At 43.1% G+C, this 23,615-nt stretch overlaps 1 protein-coding gene across 7 annotated transcripts in view; it reads right to left on the bottom strand.

Annotated features, from left to right (window-relative positions):
* The window catches only part of PALM2AKAP2 (PALM2 and AKAP2 fusion), a 216,475-nt gene that overhangs the window by 91,864 nt on the left and 100,996 nt on the right, over positions 1–23,615 (bottom strand). For 3 of the 7 annotated variants that reach the window (XM_083419494.1, XM_083419505.1, XM_083419507.1), the window contains exon 7: positions 22,216–22,896. The exons of 1 other annotated variant lie outside the window; for it this stretch is intronic. In XM_083419494.1, coding sequence (XP_083275620.1) covers positions 22,216–22,896 — 681 coding nt within the window. Of the gene's footprint in view, positions 1–3,283; positions 3,336–4,747; positions 4,935–14,507; positions 19,216–19,392; positions 22,897–23,615 lie in introns of those variants that run through there. 3 more of the 7 variants (XR_014506277.1, XM_083419510.1, XM_083419496.1) reach the window with 3 other exon arrangements.

Raw genomic sequence — 23,615 nt, 5'->3', positions numbered from 1 at the left:
AAGTTTTGCATCTCTCTTTATAAATTCTAATGGAACTTATTCCAGAAAATAAAATAAAATAGCCAAACATATGGCCTTTATTTCATTCATCACAACTCTTATTTGTCCTATTTTCAATTGCGGTTTAGAGGGTCTGGCATTAAAAGGCTTACAAAAACCTTTGTAAGCTTTTTATAATTTGTAATGGACATTTTAAGTGAAAATAAGGAAGTACATAAAATTTAAAGTTAGTAGAAGCACATAAACAAACAAACACCTGTACCATGGACCATAGAATCAGAAATCTAAACAGATTAATTTCAAAAATTGCAGGCTGAATGAGCACCAGCGCATGTTACTGATGTCAATTTCAGCTCTCTTTTCATCCGGCCACATTGCAGGGAAATTAAATGAGGCGTAGCTCCTGTAGGGCAGCTCAATCAGCACTAGCTAGCTGGGCAGCATTTGATGCTCACTAGCTTCCCTTACGTTGAGCACACTGCTGACTTACTTGTTTCATTTGATTCACTGTTGATTTCAGCCCTGAATAGTGCTTTGGATGGCTGATGGGGCAGCAACAATCAGAGAGAAGGGACAACAGAATAGAAACAGAGTTGAGGTAGTAGCTCAGTTGGCAGAGTGGGAGACTGCTGATCTCAGGGTTGGGGGTTCAAGCCCCATGTTGGGCAAAAAGATTCCTGCATCGCAGGGGGGTAGACTAGATGACCCTGGTGGTCCCTTCCAACTCTACCATTCTATGATTCTATCTCTTCAAATGCAAAGCAGACGTCCAAAGAGAGGGCAAGGAGCCTGCTAGTCAAGACTGAGGACTGGCCAGATCTGACTCCCATGCTTACAACCCCCTCCCTTTATTAATCACATATGAGGGTCAACATTAGATTTATTGGATTTTTTAAAAATATGGAATTTGTAACACTATTGTTGATAATACAAGGATGGTATTGGGGGGGCTGATATTTTCCTGAAGCACATCCCTCAAATCACTTGGGAGGGATGATTGTTATTATTTAAAAAGACAAAGGACAACACCATCTCCACATCAATATAAGGCAGCAACTGTGTCATTTAAACACGTGGGGATCATTCACTACCCAAATACCTTGGGCAAGTTGATTTTCACCTCCTCATTCACCTTAATCGGGTCCTAATTGTCTCCAATGTCATTTTAATCAAACGTTGAAAGTGTGTTTGTCTTCAAACGCCACCAAACAATCCTTTACTGGGTAGGATTATATACTGCTGGTGAAGTACAGTGGGAAAGTTTTATTTATACTCCTTTGGGGTCAATTGTGACATCCAAGGGATGGGAGAGCTAAGCCAAATAGGCACAAGAGCTTTGATCCTAAGATGTGAGCTTTTAAGACCTGGCATCTATTTCAGTGCCAAAGCTCAACAATACCACATAGGAACTAAGAGTAGATTGAGATGCCTCTGAGCAGGTGCAGAGTGTATTTCCCTCGCCACTGAGTAACACCAAACATAATTTATCCTAAGAGCAAATGGACACAAGCCTGTGACACATCAGACCCTATGATTTTTATGTATGTGTGGACAACACCACTTATACCAATAAATGTTGAAAAGGTGTGTTTGCTGATGAGTATTCAGATATTTCAGCTGGACTGGAATGCAATCATGTTGTTCTCATCATATGTACTCCAGACACTCCACAGGACACACTCAAGAAGAATCATACCCTCCAACATTTCACTGATGAAAATAGGGAGGGTCCTATTCAACAACAACAATAACAATTTTATTATTTGTTCCCCACCCATCTGACTGGGTTGCCCTAGCCACTCTGGCCAGCTTCCAACATATATAAAAACATCATAAAACATTATAAACATAAAAAACTCCCCTATGCAGGAATGTCTTTAGATGTCTTCAAAAAGTTATTTATCTCCTTGGCTTGGGGGTTGCATGGTGCCATACCCTCTAACATTTCTCCGATAAAAATAGGGGCGTCCTAAGGAAAAGTGGGACATTCTGGGATCAAATCAGAAACCGGAACAGCTTCTGTAAATCCGGGACTGCCCCTGGAAAATAGGGACACTTGGAGGGTCTGATGAGATCTTCCCAAAGGCTCAATCAGCAGTTACCTTTATGATATCAAAGAATTCATCAGAAGACTTTTGTGTAAAGAATTAACTTATTAAAAAGAAATCCAGCAGCTTTGTCACTTTAGATATTGGTTTATAAGCTAAACCAAGCGATGTGGAGTGATCAGAGAGTGCAAGCCCTTTACCATGCCTAGTCTAGGTAAAGGTAAAGGACCCCTGGATGGTTAAGTCCAGTCAAAGGCAACTATGGGGTTGCGGCGCTCATCTCACTTTTCAGGCCAATGGAGCCGGTGTTTGTCTACAGACAGCTTTCTGGGTCATGTGGCCGGCATGACTAAACCGCTTCTGGTGCAACGGAGCACCGTGACAGAAAACCAGAGTGCACGTAAACACCGTTTCCCTTCCCACCGCAGCGGTACCTATTTATCTACTTGCACTGGTGTGCTTTCATACTGCTAGGCTGGCAGGAGCTGGGACAGAGCAACAGGAGCTCACCCCATCACAGGGATTCGAACCGCCAACCTTCCCAAGAGGCTCAGTGATTTAGACCACAGTGCCACCCACATCCCTAGTCTACTGCAGAAAGCACCTAGCAATGGAGGAACATCTAGGTTGAAGGTAACTCTCTACTTCCTGCCTCACATCATGGTCACAAGGGCTTCCTTTTTTAACACTACAGACACCATTATGATAGCGTCTGCATTGACCCACAACTCACTTCAGAGCCAAGTACTGGAATTTACTTTTAATACCCTGAACCAGGGAGGGGGGAACTGTGACCCTCCAGATGTTGGACTCCAGCAAGCACAGCCAATAGCCAGAGGTGATAATCCAACAATGGAGGACTACAGGTTCCCCATCCTTGGCCTAAGTAACCTGCAACCTGAATATACTACTGCTGCTAACTTCATTATTTATACCTTGCCCATCTGGCTGGGTTTCCATACTGGATCGAGGCCGTTTAGGGCTTCAAAAGACTGCACCAACACTTTGAATTGTGCTCGGAAACATACTGGGAGCCAGTGATGATCCTTTAGGACTGGTGTTACATGGTCCCGGCAGCCACTCCCAGCCACCAGTCTAGCTGCCGCATTCTGGATTAGTTGTAGTTTCCGAGTCACTTTCAAAAATAGCCCAACGTAGAGTGCATTTTGATAGTCCAATGTTTATCTCTTCCCTTAAGACCCCACATACATGCTTAGATCTTCAAAGTTTCCTACCACTGGTTGAGATACAGCAAGTTGCTCCATGGGGCATGGCTTTCTTACTGGTTGTCTCTCAGCTGGCTGGAATTATTTGTCATGGGAGTGTCCATTGGGCGGAATATAAATAATAAAACTATTCTTAATTACTATTACTTAACACATGAAATGCCACTGGTGCCATGCGCTCATGAAGATGACTTAGGCAAGCCTCTCTCTCCCATAGCCTCCCCTTGATTCAGTCTCTGAACCCTCACACAGAGCTGCTGCAAGGTTCACTGAGAAAACAAGTGTGAAATGCTTTGAACACTCAGAAGCACTATGTGACTAATAATAAGATTATTATTTTTTAAATGCTTTGGGGTCTAACCAGGCACCTAATGACACCACACCATCAAATATTCTGTGACTGTAAAATGAAATGTGTTTCTACTCCATTGATAATACAACAGCATTACCTGCTATATTTATTGGCCAGAGATATTGATTGCAGCTGTTGCTCCAGTGAGAGCTACTGACAACAGCAATTGAGATAATCTGCACACTATAGAGTTGCTTATTCTTTCCGAAGGCGTTGCAAGCGGAGGAAAAGAAAAGAAAGAGAAGTTGCCAGGGAAACCCTTTTGAAGGGTTTCAAGCCCTTCTGTGGCTTGAAAATACCCTCTGAAAGGATCCCTGCATTCATGGCGCTGAGTATCTTTTGAAAACCTGCCTCTTCAGTTCATCAAGTGGCCACAAAGGGCCACGATAACGGTTGCTTCCTTTTATTTCAAAGCCATTATGTGTTAGCGTGTTTTAGCAATGAGATCTTGTGCACAGAAGATCTAATTTTTCTTCTTTCAGCAACTACAGAACAGACCAAGCGGATTAGGTGACTAGCAAAATGACTGCCGTGTGAGGAGGAGAGTTGCATGTATGTGTCATAAGGACACAGGAAGCGATTTAGACTGAGTCCGACCATTGCTCCATCTAACTCAGTGTCGTTGACAACGATTAGAAGTCACTTTTCAGGGTTTCATCCCAGGTCTACTTGGAAATGCCTTACCGTGCTAGAGCTATGGTCTTCACCAATGATGGGCCTATACATTGCGGGGACTGCTGGCAGTGGGGACAATTTTTGCATGTATACCCCAACAATGTTCAGCTTTCTTTCTTTCTTTTTTTAAGGGCAACATGGGCACAGCCTCAGATGTTGAATTAAAATGGGGAATCAGATTTGGCACTAGCATGCAGCATACCTGAGCAAGTGTTGCAGCTCTGGAACCCGCCAGGTGCTGCTGTCCAGCTCGGACTCCGAGGGAGGCACAAAACCCCACAAATTGCTCCCTGCTCCCCTTGGATCACCCTCTGGCCTTGCTACCCCTTCCACAGACCTTGATGGGGCCCAACACTAGTGATATCGGGCCTCCAAACCCCTTTATTTTTTGAAGGCCTGCAACACTGATACGAGCACTGCAGCCCCCAACACAGCCAAAATCCTACCTTCCCCACAATGATGTGCTGCCATGAAAGCCCAGGCTCCTGTCAGGATAGGACCATCTGCCCGAAAGCGGCAACAGTACTGAAAGGACTGCCAAGTTGGTGAAAACAGACTCACTGACACAGCAGCCATTTAAATTTCCCCACAAGGGAGAAGTTCATGGTGAGTTCCAGCAACTCCTTGTCTAGAAAAATAGCATGGATTATTTCGATGTATATACCACCTTTTGTCCAAAGATCCCAGCATAGCTGTCAACTTACAGATTTGAAAATAAGGGACCAGCAGCCTCGAAAATAAGGGATCAGCAGCCAAAATAAGGGATTTTAGTCAACCAGCAGCCAAATGAAGCCTCAAGTGGTGGTTCCCACAGCGCAGCAACCCGGCAAAGGAGATGCAGCAAGCAAAACCACCGTCACCTCTCCGCTGGGAAGCACTGAGCAAAGGGGAGTCCCTAGGCAACGCGGCCAATTTGATCGGCACAAAGCATGCAAGCTCCACCCCCCAGTCGTTCTTAGACTCCTTATTGGGTGAGCAACACAGCCAAGCAACACAGTTGGAGCCTCCCTCCTCCCTGGCCAGTAGGGAGGGAGGGAGAGGAGCTGCTTACTTTGAAACCCGGGAAATTTAAGGGGACATCATCAATATGGGACAGCAGCGGGACATGGCGCTGGGATAAGGGACTGTCCCGCCAAATAAGGGACACTTGACAGCTATGGATCTCAGGGTGGTATACAACATTAAGAACATAATTTATGCAGCATGATAAAAACACCATACAGAATGCTCTGAGGCTCATTTCCTGAGGCTGCAATCCTATGTCCATTTTCCTAGGTGTAAGCCCCAAGGTGCAGAGTGGGGTTTACTTTGGAGTCAACATGCCTAGGGTTACTCTGCATGGTAGTTTAGACTCTGGATCAACTCGGATTGAAAGGACTATGTTTATAAATGAAATTATGCTGCCTCTGTTGCTATTCTCTTGGAAACATTGTGAAATGAGTAACAGAAACCCCCTTGGTCTCAGAGCAAACCTTTCATATTGAATACTTTGGAGCATACTTCTGCCTCCCTCAGTTAGAGATCAATTCTACTTTTCCCTCTTTGAGCACTTATGTAAGCTGTCCTTCATTGTCAAGGGCTGTATTTTGATAAGTGACACATGGCTACATTATATCTGTTACAGAAACAATGCTCTCCCTCTTCAAAATCACCAACGGCATTAAAACATGTTGCAATAAAATATATATGAACTTTTTATAGGCTTGTGTCTGCTGACACTCATTTTTACGACTCTCGCCTCAGTCATCAAACTTAGAAATTCATTATCTCCATGCTGTGTTCTCAATGTCGTTGGTGAATTCACTACCATCTGCAAGAAAAGCCCTTAAAATTATATGGCTATCTGCAAAGGTGCTGCTATGTGCCCTCCTGCCTTGACTGCCCCACTCTTTTCTCTGCTGCTACTTACCGGCTCCCCCCCCCCCTTACCTTTTGCTTGCCATCTTGGTCACACTGATCTCTCTCCAGGGCCAGCAAGCCTATTTGCTACCACACCATGCAAGGGGAAGTGCTGAGATAGTCAACACCCCTCCATGTTTCCCACCATGTTAACTTAATTAGCTGATTGGCTGAGCTTGCTGCCACTCTTGCTCTTTGAGGAATGGTTTAAATTAAGACCATGGGCAGCTGGTGCCTTGGCTGCAACCCAGCAGTTTCCTTCCTAGAACATCCCTGCTGTTTCCTGTCGCAGGGGGCTTTTGGGGGGTGGTGATTGGGGAGAGGCTGAGCTGTGCAGCATACAGCCCTGAACTTGGGCCCGATAGTGTAGCCTTCATGGATCAGTCTGGCCAAATTGTGTGGAAGAGTCTGGCCAAAGCTTGACCACCTGAGTCGGCTGAATGTATAAATTCGTCCTCAGTTTGGTTGATATACCATATTTTTCTGTGTATAAGATGCCCTCATGTATAAGATGGAACCTCCCCCCCCCTTTTAACCTAGAATTAAGAAATCAATATTTTAGGGTTGCCATATCTCTAGAAGTGGAAATCCAGAAGGGCGGCAGCAGAGGTGGAGAGTTGTTGAGCTTTTTGGGGGCAAATGGACGAGTGGGCATAATGCAAGCCCCAATCCCCAAACCCAAGTAGTACCTCGGGTTAAGAACTTAATTCGTTCTGGAGGTCCGTTCTTAACCTGAAACTGTTCTTAACCTGAGGTACCACTTTAGCTAATGGGGCCTCCAACTGCCGCCGCGGCCACATGATTTCTCTTCTCATCCTGAAGCAAAGTTCTTAACCCGAGGTACTATTTCTAGGTTAGCGGAGTCTGTAACTTGAAGCGTCTGTAACCCGAGGTACCACTGTATTTGCAAAAAATAATAATAAATGAGAAAATCCCCCCAGTGACCCGCTTTTAAATGGCTGGCAGAACTGGTTCCAGCAGCTTCTTCATGGCAGCCGCAGGAACCTAAGTACAGTGGTACCTTGAGTTACAAATGCCTCAGGTTACAAATGCTTCAGGTTACAAACTCCGCTAACCTGGAAGAGTTACCTCGATTTGAGAACTTTTCCCCCAGGATGAGAACGGAAATTGTGTGCCTGTGGCGCAGTGGCAGCAAGAGGCCCCATTAGCAAAAGCATGCCTCTAGTTAAGAACAGTTTAAGGTTAAGAATGGACCTCCAGAACGAATTAAGTTTGTAACTAGAGGTACCACTGCTGTGGTTTTTTTTATTTTTATTTTTTACCCCTGTGCATTCACCAGTCATGTCTAAGATGACCCCAATTTTTTACTCCCCCCCCCAAAAGCATTGTCTTATACATGGGAAAATACGGTATTCCTCTTTTTCAACAAGGAGTCTGCATGTGGCATTTGTTTCTCTTCCATCTTACCTTCCGATGTCTTCTGTGAGCAGGCCACACATATTGTCCTCTAAGGAGCCACTGAACATACTGGTGGCATCTCAGTTATTGCAAGCAGCATGAGCAATGGGAACATGACCTTGGTCTGAAGATCAATCTAAACTGTATTTCTGCACATATATGCAAAGAACATGACTGCTCCTCTTTACTTTGGTGTCATTTTGAAGTGTGTACCCTCCATTGAGTCAGGACCCCTTGAGCTGGATCAAGTAGATTATAAACTTAGAATTACATGTGCTGTACTGTTAAATTTGTTTGTTGTGGGAATTAGAATTACGGGTGGGATGCATAACTTCAGGTAGTGAGTGCATTTTTTTAAAAATCCAGCTGTTATCAACTTCCTTTTTAAATTTTCTCCTTTGAAATATATTTTGCAAAATAGCTGGCTGCATCAGTCTCCCTAGCAAGGTGCATCAGTCTCCCTCAGTATTAACTTTAAGCTGGAATTTAAAAACTTTTTTTTACTCTATCCAGGCATTTGATGACAGAAAGACCTGTCCCCGGTAACCCTGATATTATTAGATTGGCAGTAGGTGATTATTTTTAGGAGTTTTAGGAGTTTTTAAACTTCTTTATAGAAGTTTGAAGTGTATTGTTTTAGCACTAACACGTTTGCTAATCTGAGTTCCTTTGGAGGAAGGTGTAAATTTAAACAAAACTAATAAGAAGAAAAATCTCTATTTGCACTCTTAATGCATTTGGGTTTAGAGCAGGGATGGCTAATATAACACCTTCCAGTTGTTGCTGGAGCACAACTCCCATCACCATGGTGACTGATGGGAACTGGAGTCCAACATCTGGAAGGCATGATGTTGGCTACTTCTGCTTTATAGCTTGTGACCCACCAAGCCAAATCTGGAGAAAGTAGGTGAGAGGGTGTGTGTGTGTGTGCATGTGCTGGTTTTGGGGATCATGGGCTCTTCCTCAACTAGATATAAGGTTTCAGCAAGCTATTCCTAAGGTAAAGGTAAAGGGACCCCTGACCATTAGGTCCAGTCATGGTCAACTCTGGGGTTGCTGCTCTCATCTCACTTTATTGGCTGAGGGAGCCAGCATACAGCTTCCAAGTCATGTGGCCAGCATGACTAAGCCGCTTCTGGCGAACCAGAACAGCACACGGAAACGCCGTTTACCTTCCCGCCAGAGCGGTACCTATTTATCTACTTGCACTTTCACGTGCTTTCGAACTGCTAGGTTGGCAGGAGCAGGGACCGAGCAATGGGAGCTCACCCTGTCGCGGGGATTCAAACCGCCGACCTTCTGATCGGCAAGTCCTAGGCTCTGTGGTTTAACCCACAGCGCCACCCATGTCCCTTAAGCTATTCCTAGTTTATATCAAAAATCTTAAGCCCAACTATGTGTTATGTTAAGTGTGAAAAAGCAGCTGGAGAGGGGCTGATTGAATGTGGGGGTGGGTGCAAAGGGGAGATGCCAGGAACCCAAAATGATGGCTGCGCGGATGAGAGTTGGCTCACTTAGGTGAGCTCGAGGGAGAAATGCATCCCAGGCAGTTTTTGACATGAAGCATTTTTTTTTATTATTATTAAAGAGTTTTCTCCAAACACATTTGGAACCAATTCTATTTGCGCAGCTGTCTTTTTGTTGTTGCTGTTCCTAACTTTTTCTGCAGCTGTTTTTGATTCACTCTGATGGGAGTGGGAAGATGGGGTTAACCCTTTCTCTCTTGCACCACCAAAAATGACACACACACAGACACACACAGACACACAGACACAGACACACACACACACACACACACACATGTGCATACACACATACCTTTAAAGCACATTTGAAGCACATTCCCAGCAACCCTTAACTAAACACAGTGCCCAGAATTCTTTGAGGGAAAATGTTATTCGAATGTGCTTTAAAGGCACAGAGTGTATGTAGTCCCAAGAAGGCGCTATTTGCACCTGTAAATCTTCTTTGCAGCAAATAGCTTCAAGGGTGGTATGCGACAAAAAGGGGTGAGGGGAAAGAGTTAAACCTTTCTTCCTAATCCAGATCAGGATTACAACCAGCCTCTTGACTGCCCCCCCCCCGAGATATCTAAGCTGGTGACTCTTTGAATGAGAACGCTGTGCTTGAAAGACCTCATGCAGCAGGGCAATTCTTATGTTCGTAACCATCTCTTCATTTTTGGACTAAGGGTGCTTCCAGATGGGTGCTCCTCACACATGCCAGCATTTTGTAGCATCTGCAATAAGGTAAAGGTAAAGGACAGTTAAGTCCAATCAAAGGCAACTATGGGGTTGTGGAGCTCATCTCACTTTCAGGCCAAGGGAGCTGGCGTTTGTCCACAGACAGCTTTCTGGGTCACGTGGCCAGCATGACTAAACCGCTTCTGGCGCAATGGAACACCGTGACGGAAGCCAGAGCACACAGAAACACCATTTACCTTCCTGCCGCAGCGGTACCTATTTATCTACTTGCACTGGCTTGTTTTCGAACTGCTAGGGTGGTAGGAGTTGGGACACAGCAACGGGAGTTCACCCCGTCACGAGGATTCAAACTGTCAAACTTCTGGTCAGTGAGCCCAAGAGACTCAGTGGTTTAGACCACAGTGCCACCCGCGCCTCCTGGCATCTGCAATACCTCATTGGCATAAAAACGCCAGTCGATAGCCCCCACATTTAATCCAAATTTATGCTTTCCAATGAAAATTCTGTAAAAAACCCCCAACCCAATTCTGTTGCCAATGACCCATCTCCAATGTCTCAGGAATCCATCTGCAAATTAAGGCCCCATCTGGAAGCACCTCATGTAGTCTTATTTGGTATTTGTGGGGCAGGCCACACTTTATACACAACAACAAATTCAAGTTTGCTGTTGGGTGTATCCTCAATGGAAACTGCAGCCCTCTTCCAAATTTGGCAAGTACACCTCTGTGATATACAAGTCTTCAAATTCCTGTTTGTAACGTTGTCTTTTTCGCTTTGCACTGAACAAATCTTAGGTGCACACCAAAAAGTAAAATAAATTGGGGGGAGGGGCGGGGGTGGTTGCTGACGCACTCCTGTCTTTCACTGTTCTGACTGCTCCTACTCACTCTTCCTTTGCTCTCCATCCCACTTCCAGCACATCATCACTGTGGCAAGAGGAGCCGCATAGTGTGTTATGCAGAGCACCCCTGGGGAAGGGATTGGGGAGTGGGAAAAGATTGCAAGAGTACCAAATCCGGTGAAGGGTTAATTAGGCGTGAGAGCATTGAGCTGGGCTCCAGATGAGTAGAAATAAAGCAGCAGCAGAAATGCAAGTTGGGTGGGAGAAATGCAAGTTAGTACTTTGATATTTTAGTGAGTGGGGTGGAGAAATGTTTGGATGCAAAACTGTCGGGAGATTACAGAGCATCTGGAGGAGTGAGAATTACAGAGTAAAAAGAGGACAAAGACACAGAAATAGGTGCAGTGAAAAGGCAGTTTTATTTACTTGTAATACTATACAGAGAGAAGGAAAAAAACAAAACCCAAACCCAGAAAGTAGCCACAGATACAGCATGGCTGTTGCTGGCAGTGTTCTGAAATCTCTTTTTATTTTTTTTTGTCTGTCTGTCTTTGATTTTTTTTTTTATCTGAAGAAAACAAAACAAAAAAGCATATACAGTCTCAAAAAGTACACTTCAGGTTACAAAGGACAGCAGCTATTTTCAGCAATTCTAATCCAGTAGTTAGCACAGCAGTTTATTGTCGTTCTTTCTCTCCTCTGCAAAATGGGATCTTTTAAACCTTTGCTCACATAGAAAGTGGGCGTGTTTCAAAAAGCAAAATCTCACCCATACTCTACGTTCACCAGAAAACTGTATCTCACACAACATTTCCTTGAGCCCCTCTTTGTAAAAATAAAAATAAATTCAAATCTTTATGGCACACAGAAAATCTTTTAAAAGTTAGGTGTTTGCCCTTCTTCTGACCTGGCTTTGTACTTGCTGATGAAAAGGAAAAACAGTTTTTAAATGGATTTGTCTCTTGCCTTGGCCTATACAGTGTGTACAACCTCAGTTGTGCTGGCTGGTGCTAATGAGAATTATAATCCAAAACATCTGGGAAACCAAACTGGAGGACTTGGTTAAACCCGGGAAGGGAAACATGAGGTTCTTCAGATGTGTCTGAATTACAACTCCCATTATCCTTGAACACTGGCTATACTGACTGGGGCTGATGAGAATTGGAGTCCAACAACATCTGGAGAACCAGAGATTCCCAAGCTAAACACTTGAATTCAGTGGGACTGACTTACGAATAAAAATGTAGTGGTCGGCAGAAAGTCTATGCATACTTACTTGGGAGTCTGCTCTGGGAAGCAATGTTATGTTTTTGTTTACATTGCAGTAGTTATATCTAAATTTGCATATATACACATATAAATTAGCAGATGCAAAATTTTATACCGAACCTGCCATCTTTTGCCCACTTTTCCAACGATGCATACCATGCAACTATCCCATTTTAAGTGGGACACTTACAGAATTTACAGAAGCTGCTTTGGCTTCCAATTCCAATCCTGGATATCCCATTTTGGCTCCCTTGCTCTGGCTGCACTAGAGCATGGGACCAAAAGACATGCCTTAAAAATGGAACCCAAAGTCACACCAACTTACCTTGCCCCCTCTGTGCTGCCCACTTTTATTCCTCCTTCCACCGCAGCCTTCCAGCCAATTTACTTCTAGAAGCCGGTCTCCGCTTCCGAAAGTACGGCAGCAGCAGCACTGGCAGGTGAAGGTGCGAGGGTGGGAGCCCAGAGAGGGGAGCGGGGCATGAGTGACAGGGACGGGGGTGGAGCAAGAGGTGTGTGTGGCCTCCATTGAGGTTGTGTCCCAATTTGCCTCACTCTGGTGTTGGAGGGTATGTAACTTGCTGCCCTATCAGTTTGGGAGGGCAGAAGTTGCAGTCTTGTGTTTGTTTATGCACAGGGGACTTTTCCAAAGATGGCGTGGCTTAACTGGATTGTGAATCAAGCTGTCAGTCAGGCCATTGCAAACTGATACGTTTTTAAGGGGGGGGGGGAAGAAGACATGCAAACTGAATATAATGCTTGATCCTGTTGTAGTTTCGATCCCATAAATGCCTAGCTATGTGCTGAAGACTACATTCCCATGTGTACTTGCTTGGGAGTATGCCTCACTGAACTCAACAGTGTGGGATGTGATATATAAGTAGCAGTCAAGTACAACATTCCTTGTTTTCCTAGAGAAGACATGCGGGGGAATGTTTGGTCCAGCCAGTCGAAAACTTCCTGTTTCCTCTTGCCTGGAGCATCCTTCCTCTTGCATGTGACTAGAGGTGGCGGTGACCTTACCTGCCTAGGTAACAAAAGGGCAAGGCACACAGCACACTTCCTTCTTTTCGACTCTTTTTCCATCTTCCTTTTGTCGTGTGAACTGCAGTGACTGCCAGTCTGTAGTCACTGGGATTATCCCCCCATATGGGGTAGATCCAAATGTATATAATTTATAACCAAGTCTGCCTTCAGGGATCCAACTGTGAACTGATGATGTGAGTAAACTTCTTTTATATACTTTAAACAAGATTGTGGCATGTTTATTCTTTTTAAGATGGACTAAAAGGGAATTTACCAGGAACATACAATTCAATACTATCTGCTGTGCGTTTATAAGGGGAATGTGAAACTCTGCTAAGGATATTAATAAACAATACCGTGGTGCCTCGCAAGACGAAAAGAATCCGTTCCGCGGGTCTTTTCGTCTTGTGGTTTTTTCGTCTTGCGAAGTAAGCCCATTGACGGAGTAGCGCTATTAGCGCTATTGGCGATTTAAGGGCTAAAAACGGCTTTTTAAGGGGTGGGGGATTAGCGGTTTTGCTGCTAAAATGCTTTTAGCAGCTTAGCAATTCAAAATAAGGGGTTTTGGAGCAAAAAAAAAAATTCAAATTTTTTCGTCATTTTTCGTCTTGCGAAGCAAGCCCATAGGGAAATTCGTCCTGCGAAGCACCTCTGCAAACGGAAAACCCTTTCGTCTTGCGGGTTTTCCGTCTTGCGAGGCATTCGTCTTGCGGGGCACCACTGTATATCTTCTCCTGCCTCCCTGAATATTCCCACAAACAGGACTTGTGAGCAAACATGTTTAGGATTGTGCTGTATGTTATTTGCCTATCACCAGGGATAGCTCATGTGCTTAAAGTTACATCAGTTAACCAGCTATTGCTGCACTCTAAGTATGCTGTCTTACAAAATGAATGTTATAAGGTCAGAATGTTAAGTTGACTGAAGGGCATCTGAACAAAAGTTCCTGTATTTTAAATGAATAGTGAATTCAATCCAACCCAACTTTAAAATCGCACCAATTTTGCCATCATCAATGGGTTTTTGAAGTGCTGAACTTTGGCAGGGTTGGGCCATAGCATTTTAAAGTCAAGATACTTTAGATCAGCATATTTTGCTGACCTGGAAAGGCTTAACAAATTGCTGTTTGAAAAGCCTCATTTGGAATGCAGTTAATCTGAAAAGCTCGATTTGCAGAAGATTTTCTTTTCAGAGTATAATTTAAATGGATCCCAGTTTTTATTGGCATGCAGGAGTTCTCTCTCAGTGGACTTGGAAAAGTCTTCTTATAAAAGCAGGTGGATATTATGCGTAAATAAGATTGGTTATTTATAGCAGTGAGATATTTTGTTGCATGCTCAATAATATTTATGAATTAAGATGTGTGTATTAGGGATGGAAGTTTATGTCAATTTTGGTTATCTCAGTTTCTCTTATTTCCAGCTTTAACTTTAACTTTTCCACATTTTGAAGCAATTTGTGGTTTGGTTATTTTTAAAAAGAAAATCTGCATGAAAATTCACCAGCGTTTAAGTGCAAATTTCCTAATGTACACATTTTCCCATGCAATTTTGACTAATGTACATCTTTTTTTAAGCATTTTTTCCCATAACCGAATGCATTTCAGTGTGTTATTTTCACCAATGCATTAGTTTTATGCACATTTCTCTCTAATGTATGCACTTCGTCAGCACTGTTTGGTTGGTGAAAGCAAAGTTTGGATAAGTGTGAATTTTGGTTTCCCTATTGTTTTGGAAGGTGCAAATTTGATGGGTGGGTGATGTGATGGGTAGGGAGAGAGAGGGAGCTCTGTGAGCATAGTCAGTTGAAAGAGCAGTTCTACACATTATGCAGTGAGAGATGGTAGATGGAACATTGGAATCCTATATGTGTTTACTCCTACATGTAATGTCTTACTGACTTTGGCAGAGCCTGCTGTCAGGTGGGCAGATAATTGTAGTTAAAGATGGCAGAATCCTGACTGTACTATTTTGGGCACAGACTGCAAAGGAACCCTGAAACAATCTAGAAGAGAGGAATTGCATGAGATTTTTGTCAGTTGATTCAAAATCACATCCAGTAGCAAGGAAAAGCAAACATCTGAAAGCAATGAGCTTCCATCTAAAAACAGCAACATTCAGCATTTAGTAGTAAGTAATGTCTTCACTGCTTGAACCTCCACTAACTTTAAACTTTGCATCATTTTGCTATTTTCTTAACAGGAAGAAGTGCAGTGGAAAGGGGAACACGGAGGAATGTAGTTCCAGTACGTTTTTTTCAGAGCAGAAACAATCTGCCAGAATAATTAACAGACAGATAATGAAGCTTCCAAGTTTGTTGCAGATTAGCATAGAGGAAGGAAGAGAATGAGGAAAACAGTGAAGAAGAGGCTGGGTATGTCGTCACTTTTCTTTGATGGGATTCCTGCTTCATACTAGTAGTTTAAATGGTAACACTTCTTTGAAAGGTTGCTTGCCTTTCTAATTAAAAGCTGACTGTTGCTATTCAGCTAGCTGAAGATGTTTTGTTAAACCTGTCTAACAAGTTGAAAGAACAGTCCGGTTAAAGAACGATTTGGTTTACAAACTCTGCAAAACCGGAAGTGGTGTCTTGGTTTGAGAACTTTCCCTTGGTCTACAAACGGAATCCGAACGGTAGAAGGACACCGGCGGCAGGAAGTCTCATTAGGGAAAGCACGCCTTGGTTTAAGAACAGTTTCGGTTGAAAAATGGACTTCCAGAATGGATTAAGTTCATAAACCGAGGTACCACTGTATATATATATTGCATGATCACCTCAGCTGCTGCCTGCATTTTTAGACTTTCCTTGAGGGCATGGCTCTGAACTCTCCTGGGATGCTGAAGGGGTGTGTGTGTCATGATGAGTTCCTAACACTACACCACTGCTAGCAGGTAATCCTAAACCTCTGTTGTGAAGGGGACAGAAAGTAAAAACAACCATGCAATTCCCTCTGCATCCAGAATTGCCAGATGCACTATTCAAGGCCCCAATGGGCCACTGTTTTGTTTTCTGTTAACCGTCTATAAATGAAAAGGCCTTTAAAAAATAAATAATATTTGATAAATGATCGTGCAAAAGCGCTTGTATGCTGGAGCTCTGGTCACAATTTGCCCACATTTTCCCTGTTGACTTGGCTGGAATAAGGATCAATCTGTTGTATAGCCTAGCTCTCCCCCCCAGTTGTTATATCAGAATTCTGCAATGCCCCAACATGCAGCTGGGAGGATCGACTTGTGAGACCATATAGGATGCAGTCAGAACAACACTATGAGAAACACAGGTACATAGGGGCCCCAGATTTGCAGACCGTGCCATATTAGTTATGAGATACATCATGTCCTTTTTGGGATCGAATAGGAGACTAAAAGCGAATGTTGTGTTCATACAGCTTTGGGGCGCAGCCTGCATTGCTGGAGGTCTCCGGGAGAGAATGAGAAAGAAGAGAGTGCTAAGGCATTTTGTCCAATGGCACATCATACCTAGATTTTGTCATTCATTTAGATAATATCACAAAGGCAAACTGGAGGAGTAATGTAAACATATACTATACAGTACATCAGCCACAGGAAACCAAAAGAGAAAAACAACCCTGTAATTCTTTTCTTTCTGTATTGATACTCCTTTAACTGTAAGGGGATGCTTGGTCAATATGGTGGTTCCGTTCTACATCTCATTCTTTAAAAAAAAAAAAAAAATCAGATAAGAATGTAGTGATTTTTGCCAGGATGGGGACAGGGGAATCCTCAAGAAAACTTAGGTGAACTTGTAGAAACTTTGAAAATACAAAATATAAAAAAAATGTACAGGTTACCTTTTTTTTTTTTAATTCTATGAAAACATGCTGAGAAGATTTTTCTCCCTTGTGTATTTTTAAAATTTATTTACAAAAGTTAAGGCGAAAACATTAATTGTGCCACCCAGTCATGAAGCTAATCCTTTCTGCCTACATTTACTTAAACAAAAGTGTTTTTCTGTGCTGGGATTGCAAATAAGCAATCACTGAAAGAACATCTAGGTGCTCTGAGGGTGTATCTCCGTTACAGACTTGCAACTGGGAATTGCAGTTCTGTGAGAGGCACGAGAGATTGAAAAGGAATTGTCAGCTCCCTCCCCAGTCTGCAGTTCCCAGGATACTTTGAGGGAAATCACTGAAGTTGTAAAAATGACACAAGTGTGTAATCTAAGTGATAACGACCACTAGGAAAACTCAGCAGGGAATCTCTCTCTGGTTCTTACACTGCCTAGGCTCTTTGTTCTTTTTAACCTTTACTTTCCAGGCCTATCCTGTTTCCAGCATAGAAGAAAAAAATTGAAATAAAATTAGTTTAGCAACATAGGAATATGTCTTATACCACATCAGACCATTGGTCTATTTCTAGCCTGGTATTGTCTGTTCTGACTGGCCGCAGCTCTCCTTCGTTTCTTCCCTGTCCTTACCTGAAAATGCCAGGACCTTTGCCATGCCAACCAGGTGATCAACGACTGAGCTATTGAGCTATATGGTCCCTCCCTTAAAAACACTCCCCCCTCCACCTCGAAACTCAGTTATTCTAGAACAATATGCATGCCCAAATCTAGATGATTCAGTTATTATTATTGTTATTATTATTATATTTACTAAATTTGTTAGTACCAGCCCAAAGCGACTTACATTTTTGCTATGCTTCATTCATTTTCATGTGGGTAGATTCTCCAAATGTATGCAAAGAGCATTGCCTGATGTACAACTGAACGGGATGGCCTCTGATCACCTCTGGTTCATGCGTACATTGGACCCTGTTAAAAGTTTGGTGTGCAGCCAATATATTCACTCATGTAAACACGACTATTTTGGGCTGCAGAGTTGATCAGATATTATGGCTTGGAAGCAAGACTAAGTTATTCGAACTGATTTCCCTTTGAACAATGGGACCCAAGTTCAACTAACTTTGCTTGGATCCGAGGGGATGCTCTAAGACTTTTTGAGAAGCCAGCAGGGGTAAACCCATATAGCTCAAAACCCATCTGTTGACTTGAATGCAGTTCAGGTGTGCTTAGCTGAATCATGTTTACTGTAGGTTGTGCTTGGTAGGAATCTAGTCTCTCATATATTTTAAAGGTGCCATTGTAGATACCTCCATTAAATTGATCATTTTCCCTCCTGGTTTAACATTGACGGCATACAAGACGCCGCCCAGGAAGATGACTTTTCAGGGCTTAAACTGCAATGAATGAAACTCAGTTTTCTGTATCGGGGGGGGGGGGTCTGCTTTTGTGCTCTCTTTCTAACCATTAAGGATTAAATTTTCTGTGCCCTTATATCTTATAATAATGTCATCTGAAGCACCTTGATGCTAAATTAATGAATTCCTAAATCTTTTTCATACCTATGCAACTTGAAAACAAACACCTAAACCCAATAATAACATTTCCCAATGCTACCTATGCAAGTCAGAGCTGCAAATGGTTATCATTTTTATCTCCCTTTTGCCATGTGAGACATAACATACAACAGAATTCTTCAGTTCTCTAACCGGTCTACGTCAAGGACACTGAAGCTAAAAAGGGCATTGGATTTGTTTGGAACTGGCAAAAAATGAAATTGTAGGGGTGTGGAAGACACCAGATGGACGCTGTGTGGGAAATTATGGGCTATGCCACACTTAACCTAACAAACCAAAAATAGAGGGAAGAATATGCATATGAATAATTAGTTTTTAAGTAGATGGAAACTGTTATCCATTAGAAATGCAGGGATCAGCTGGAAAACTTGCTTAATCTCTTTGCACTTCTGCAAGTTTATTTTATTGTATTGTTTATAATGTAGAGTTTGGATATTCAGCATTGGTTTTGAAATTACCATACCCCTCTCAGCAGAAAATAAAATAGCTGCATGAGAGAGACCATCCTTCAAAGAGATAATCTACTCTTTTTAAGGCTGTGATCCAATGCACACTTATGTGGGAGCATGTTCCATTGATATCAAGGGCAACATACTACCAAGTAAATGTGTTTAAGACCAGGATATGATATAATCCTGCAAATCCTGCTGTGGCTGTTTGGTATTCCCGACATGAAAGTTACCATGCATGGCACAGAAAGAAAAGAGTTAAGAGCGGAAACATCATTCAACACAATGTTTAAAGCTAATAGTTAATACAGTGAAAGCACCACGAGAGAGAGAGAGAGAGAGAGAGAGAGAGAGAGAGAGCAGGTACATTGTGAGAAACAACCTCAGATGCTGGCTTTGCCATTGTTCTAAAAAATGAAATTCCTCCTGGGTTGAAATCATTTTAACAGTGGCGTAGCGTGGGTTGTCAGCACCCGGGGCAAGGCAAGTAATTTGTACCCCCTAACCCATGGATTTGCGCCCCCTAACCCGTGGATTTGCGCCCGCTAACCCTAACCCCCAGATGTTGCGCCCGGTGCGGCCGGCCCCCCCTGCACCCCCCACGCTACGCCACTGCATTTTAATGCCTCTAGAAAATGTTGTTTCTAATTTGAATGTCACACATGTAGCTATCAACCAGAAATATCTCCACTGGAAAAATAGCCAGTGGGATACAGAGCCTAAGCAAAGGGTACAGATGTTTTCCATCCATCTCAAATTACTATATTGGCTTCATTTGTGCCTCATTCCAGTTTGAGACTTCATCAACAGGCTGTCTTTTCACATAAGGGTGCCTTGAAGAGGACACCTATCACTTGCATTAGTCAGAAATTGCCACTGGGTGTCATGGGCTTAAATGAGTAATTCTGAAATTCTTACCACCGCAGAACCCCAATGGACTCTGAAAGGGAGTTCTACAAGAGTGTAGATAGAAAAAAGCTGTATCGGTACATGTGTAAGTTCACCACAGGTTCATTGTTAATCATCATCATCATCATAATTGATTGTGAGATACTTGTTTGAAACAATGGGCCAGCTCAAATGCCTTCAGGGAGGGAGTGGCAGAAGGCCTCTGGCTCACACAATCTCCACGGCTCCGCCATTTAATTCGCTGCGGGAAACATGAATGACCAAACAGGAGATTCCACTGTTGCTTGAATGTGGGGTGTCTTATAAGCCTAAGAGATCAAATCCTCTGGATTTAGAGGGTAGCATCTTTTAAGGTCAGAAGAGAACTCACAGTCAAGCAATCATGGCATCTTCCGTTTTTTCTTCACTTTTCCTCGCAGTGAGAAAGTAACATAAAAGGCTCATGTGAACTCAAGAACCAGTCTTGTCCTCTCCCCTCAGCGGCTATCCTGAGGGAAAATAATGTCTGACTATGCCCAATGAGACAAAGTAGGGAAGGACACTCTGTTATCCTGCGACCTTTATGACTCACAGAGCATTCCTTCATGACGAAATGAGAGAGCGAAAGGCTATTTTGCTGAACTTTTGGAAAACAAGGAGGACTATGAGTCACCTTGGGTGAATGGGTCCCTAATTGCCTCCTCTTGGTCACCAGCCATTGAAGCGCCATGTTCTTGAAAACCGTTCCAGTGATACAAAAAGCCAGCATCTCAATTTGGTCTACCCTTATGGCTTACTCTCATTTCTTCCTGAAGAAAAACTTTATGAATGCTCTGAGGCGACATGAACGCAAAAGCAGAGCTTGCTCCAATCCGAAAGCATCAGCTTCCTCACTTTGCTCCCCCTGCCCCTTCTGGGTCAAACTTGATAATGTACTCTAGATGAAACTTATCTAATAACTTGAGAACTGGGCCTCTTCTCTCCTTAGGGAAAACTGCAGCTTCCCTAACTGCTTTTGATAGGAACAGTGATCAAACCATGCAATCGTCATCATATCCTTAAGTCAACTGCAAACGAATCTTTCACATACCAGGGTTACAGCAGGCCACAAAAAAATAAAAATAAAATAAAAAAGGAGGCACTGTTACCAAAAGGCAAGTCATTAAAATCAGTGCCTGTGCTTCAATCATGGATCTGTTCCAACATGCCTACTTCCGTCTTAAGGTACGGAGCTGGAGCAGGTACACAATAGTGTAACCTGGAAGATTTAGGGAAGGCTAGAACCCAAGGTAAAAACCATCACTCTCAATTCACTAGGCAGAAAAAGAATTCCATTCCACTGTCAGCTGCATTTGTTGGCGTGAACCATGTTGTGTTTCTGTTGTCGTAAAATATACTCCAGGTCTGTAAGACAGCTTTTGCCAACCCGGTGTCCTTCAAGATGGTTTGGACTACAAGCCCCATCAGCCATGGTCCTGGTTGAGGCTGATGGGAGCTGTGGTCCAAAACATCTGGATGGCACAAGGTCGTTGGACGCTGCTTTGGCCAACACACAGCTGCACACACACAAGTCCCATTGAAGCCAATGATACCGTCTACATTGAACTGTCTTCTGAGGAGCCCAAGGAGTAGCTACAGCTCTGTAGCTACTGTGGAACATTATATTCATAGCAGTGAAGCTGGCACACAACCTCATGAAAATGAATGGAGGTTGCACAGGAGCAGTGCTTTGCTGAGTCAAACTCACTTGTTTGTGACCTACCCGCTAAGCACAAGCCCCAGCAGTTATGTTGGAGGTTTTATGGGGCAAATCTTGTTGAAAAACTACTAGAACCAAACAAAGGTTGTGAAGCTGTTTGGGGAAGGAAGAGCCCAAATGTTGTAATATCAAAATACTAGCATGATCATGTGCTCTCCCCTTGCCCCAGTAAAAAATAAAACCTATTTGTTTGTGGGGTTTTTTGTTTTTGTTTTTTTTAAGAAAACACACACTCACATTAAAATGCAGTTTAAGGCTCACATGTATGTGAAACTTAAAAGAGTCCTGCAAAATCCTTGGAGGCTGATCATACCTGCTAGATATATAAAGTAAAATTCTTAATATACATTTATAAGTTTCATAAATATATGCAATATATAAATATGCATATTCACACACAGCCATCAATGCATATTCATATATTATATATTTATATAGATATATAGATATAGATAAGATCTGTTTCAAATACGAAAGTGATTTTGTGTGTGTTCACTTTCCGCTTCTGTCTCACCCTTTTTAAAAAATAATCCTAAAACAGTGCATTTGGTGAGAAATCACAATTTCACGATTCATCTCCCTTGAAGAACTAGAAAAAACCAGAGAAACCCAACTGCAAGGCAATGGAGGCAGTCACTTCCAGTTCACAGTATTGCAGTTAGAAAAATACAGTGAGGTCTAAGGGAGTGATGGAGCACGAGCTGCTCGGAAGAAGAGGAAGAAAGGAAGAGGTGGTCACATGACAATACAGCATTGACAGCGCTTTTTCTTTTCTGTACCTGGGAGTTTTTCCATTGGTAGACTTTCCTCCTTCCCCTCTGGTGAGGAGGGCTCAGTTGTGTCCGATAAGGGCCTTCCAGAAACCAACTCCGCGGCGTTTCCATCCATGGTTGAGACATCCGTCACAGTCTTCTCACGTAGCGACTTTTCATCGTCTTCGTCGATGAGGACCAGTTCGGCTTTGATTGTCTCATCATAGCCCAACACCTTTTTTGTCTCATCTTCATCATCAATGTTTTGGTAACCCATAAATATCATTGTTACAGGGTGATCTGCGGTGGCTTCTGGGACTTCATCCCCAGAGAGTTTCGCTTGGTGTCGTGGGTTCTCGGAATGCCTTTTGCTGGATTTGTGCACCATCTCTAGTTTGGCCTCCTTGAAAAGCATCTGTTCCTTCATATGACTCAGGTTTCCGTCCGCTATCGACACAGTCCCTCCTTTTATGCTTGATTGTCCAGCCTTCTGAATGAGTTCGTCTACATCCTTTGAGCTCAACTTGTGCACTCCGTTTTCTACCACCGCACCCCCAGAGTGCATCTCATAGACTACTTTGGTACCATCGTCATAGACTTTGATTCCTCTTTGAAGGGCAGCCTCTGGGCCAATGGGGGACGTAGAGAGAATCTTGGTCTCTCCTGTCTGTTTGTCTTTCTCCACATTAATTTCCATGCTGTACAAAGCTTGAATGGAAACAAGAGAGGAAGTGCATGTTACAACAACAAGAAGCATGTGAATGGTTAATTGCCAAACAGACAAGCAGACAACTGCGCCCTGCCCTGCCCCCCAGTAAGGTGTCGCCTAAAGCGCCAAGCAAACTATGTTAGAGGTGTGGTGCATACTGTGAAGAAAAGCAGTTGTTAACCTACAGCGCTCAATGACACTGGTGTGAGCCATATCCTCTATCAACCTGAGCAGAGAGCTTCCTAATATTACCTGTGTTCAAGGGATTCTGTTAAATCAAGGAGGTGACAAACAAGCAGGTCTACCACCATGTCTCCATGGCCAAATGACTTCAAAGTTTTAGGACCCATGTACATGCTCACCTGACTGATCTAGATAATGAGGATATTATATACAGCACTGAAAGTCAATCAAGAATTTCAACCAACATGGAGTTTCTTCACTGTCAGACATTCCCTTGGGTGTTTTTGTGTGTCTCCACTTTATCAGGAGAAGACATCCAGAGCGTATCATATCACCATGAGGAAGTGTCAGGGAGCATGGGATACATCGAGATGTGTAGATTAGGGTGTATGCCATGATTCTGCAAGACTGCAGAAAAGCTACAGAATGTGGTAATAGGGGTACAAAATTCAGCTCCCTGAGAATCTCAGCTTCAGCTAACAAAGCCATTCTCTAGTCTTGCAAAGATATGGGTGTGGGTGATACAGTCTCAGAA

This window comes from Podarcis tiliguerta (assembly GCF_965153285.1).
Source record: "Podarcis tiliguerta genome assembly, chromosome: 17".
Classification (NCBI taxonomy): Eukaryota; Metazoa; Chordata; class Lepidosauria; order Squamata; family Lacertidae; genus Podarcis; species Podarcis tiliguerta.
The sequence above is the reverse complement of the archived record's forward strand: the minus strand, read 5'-3'. Positions and strand labels throughout refer to the sequence as shown.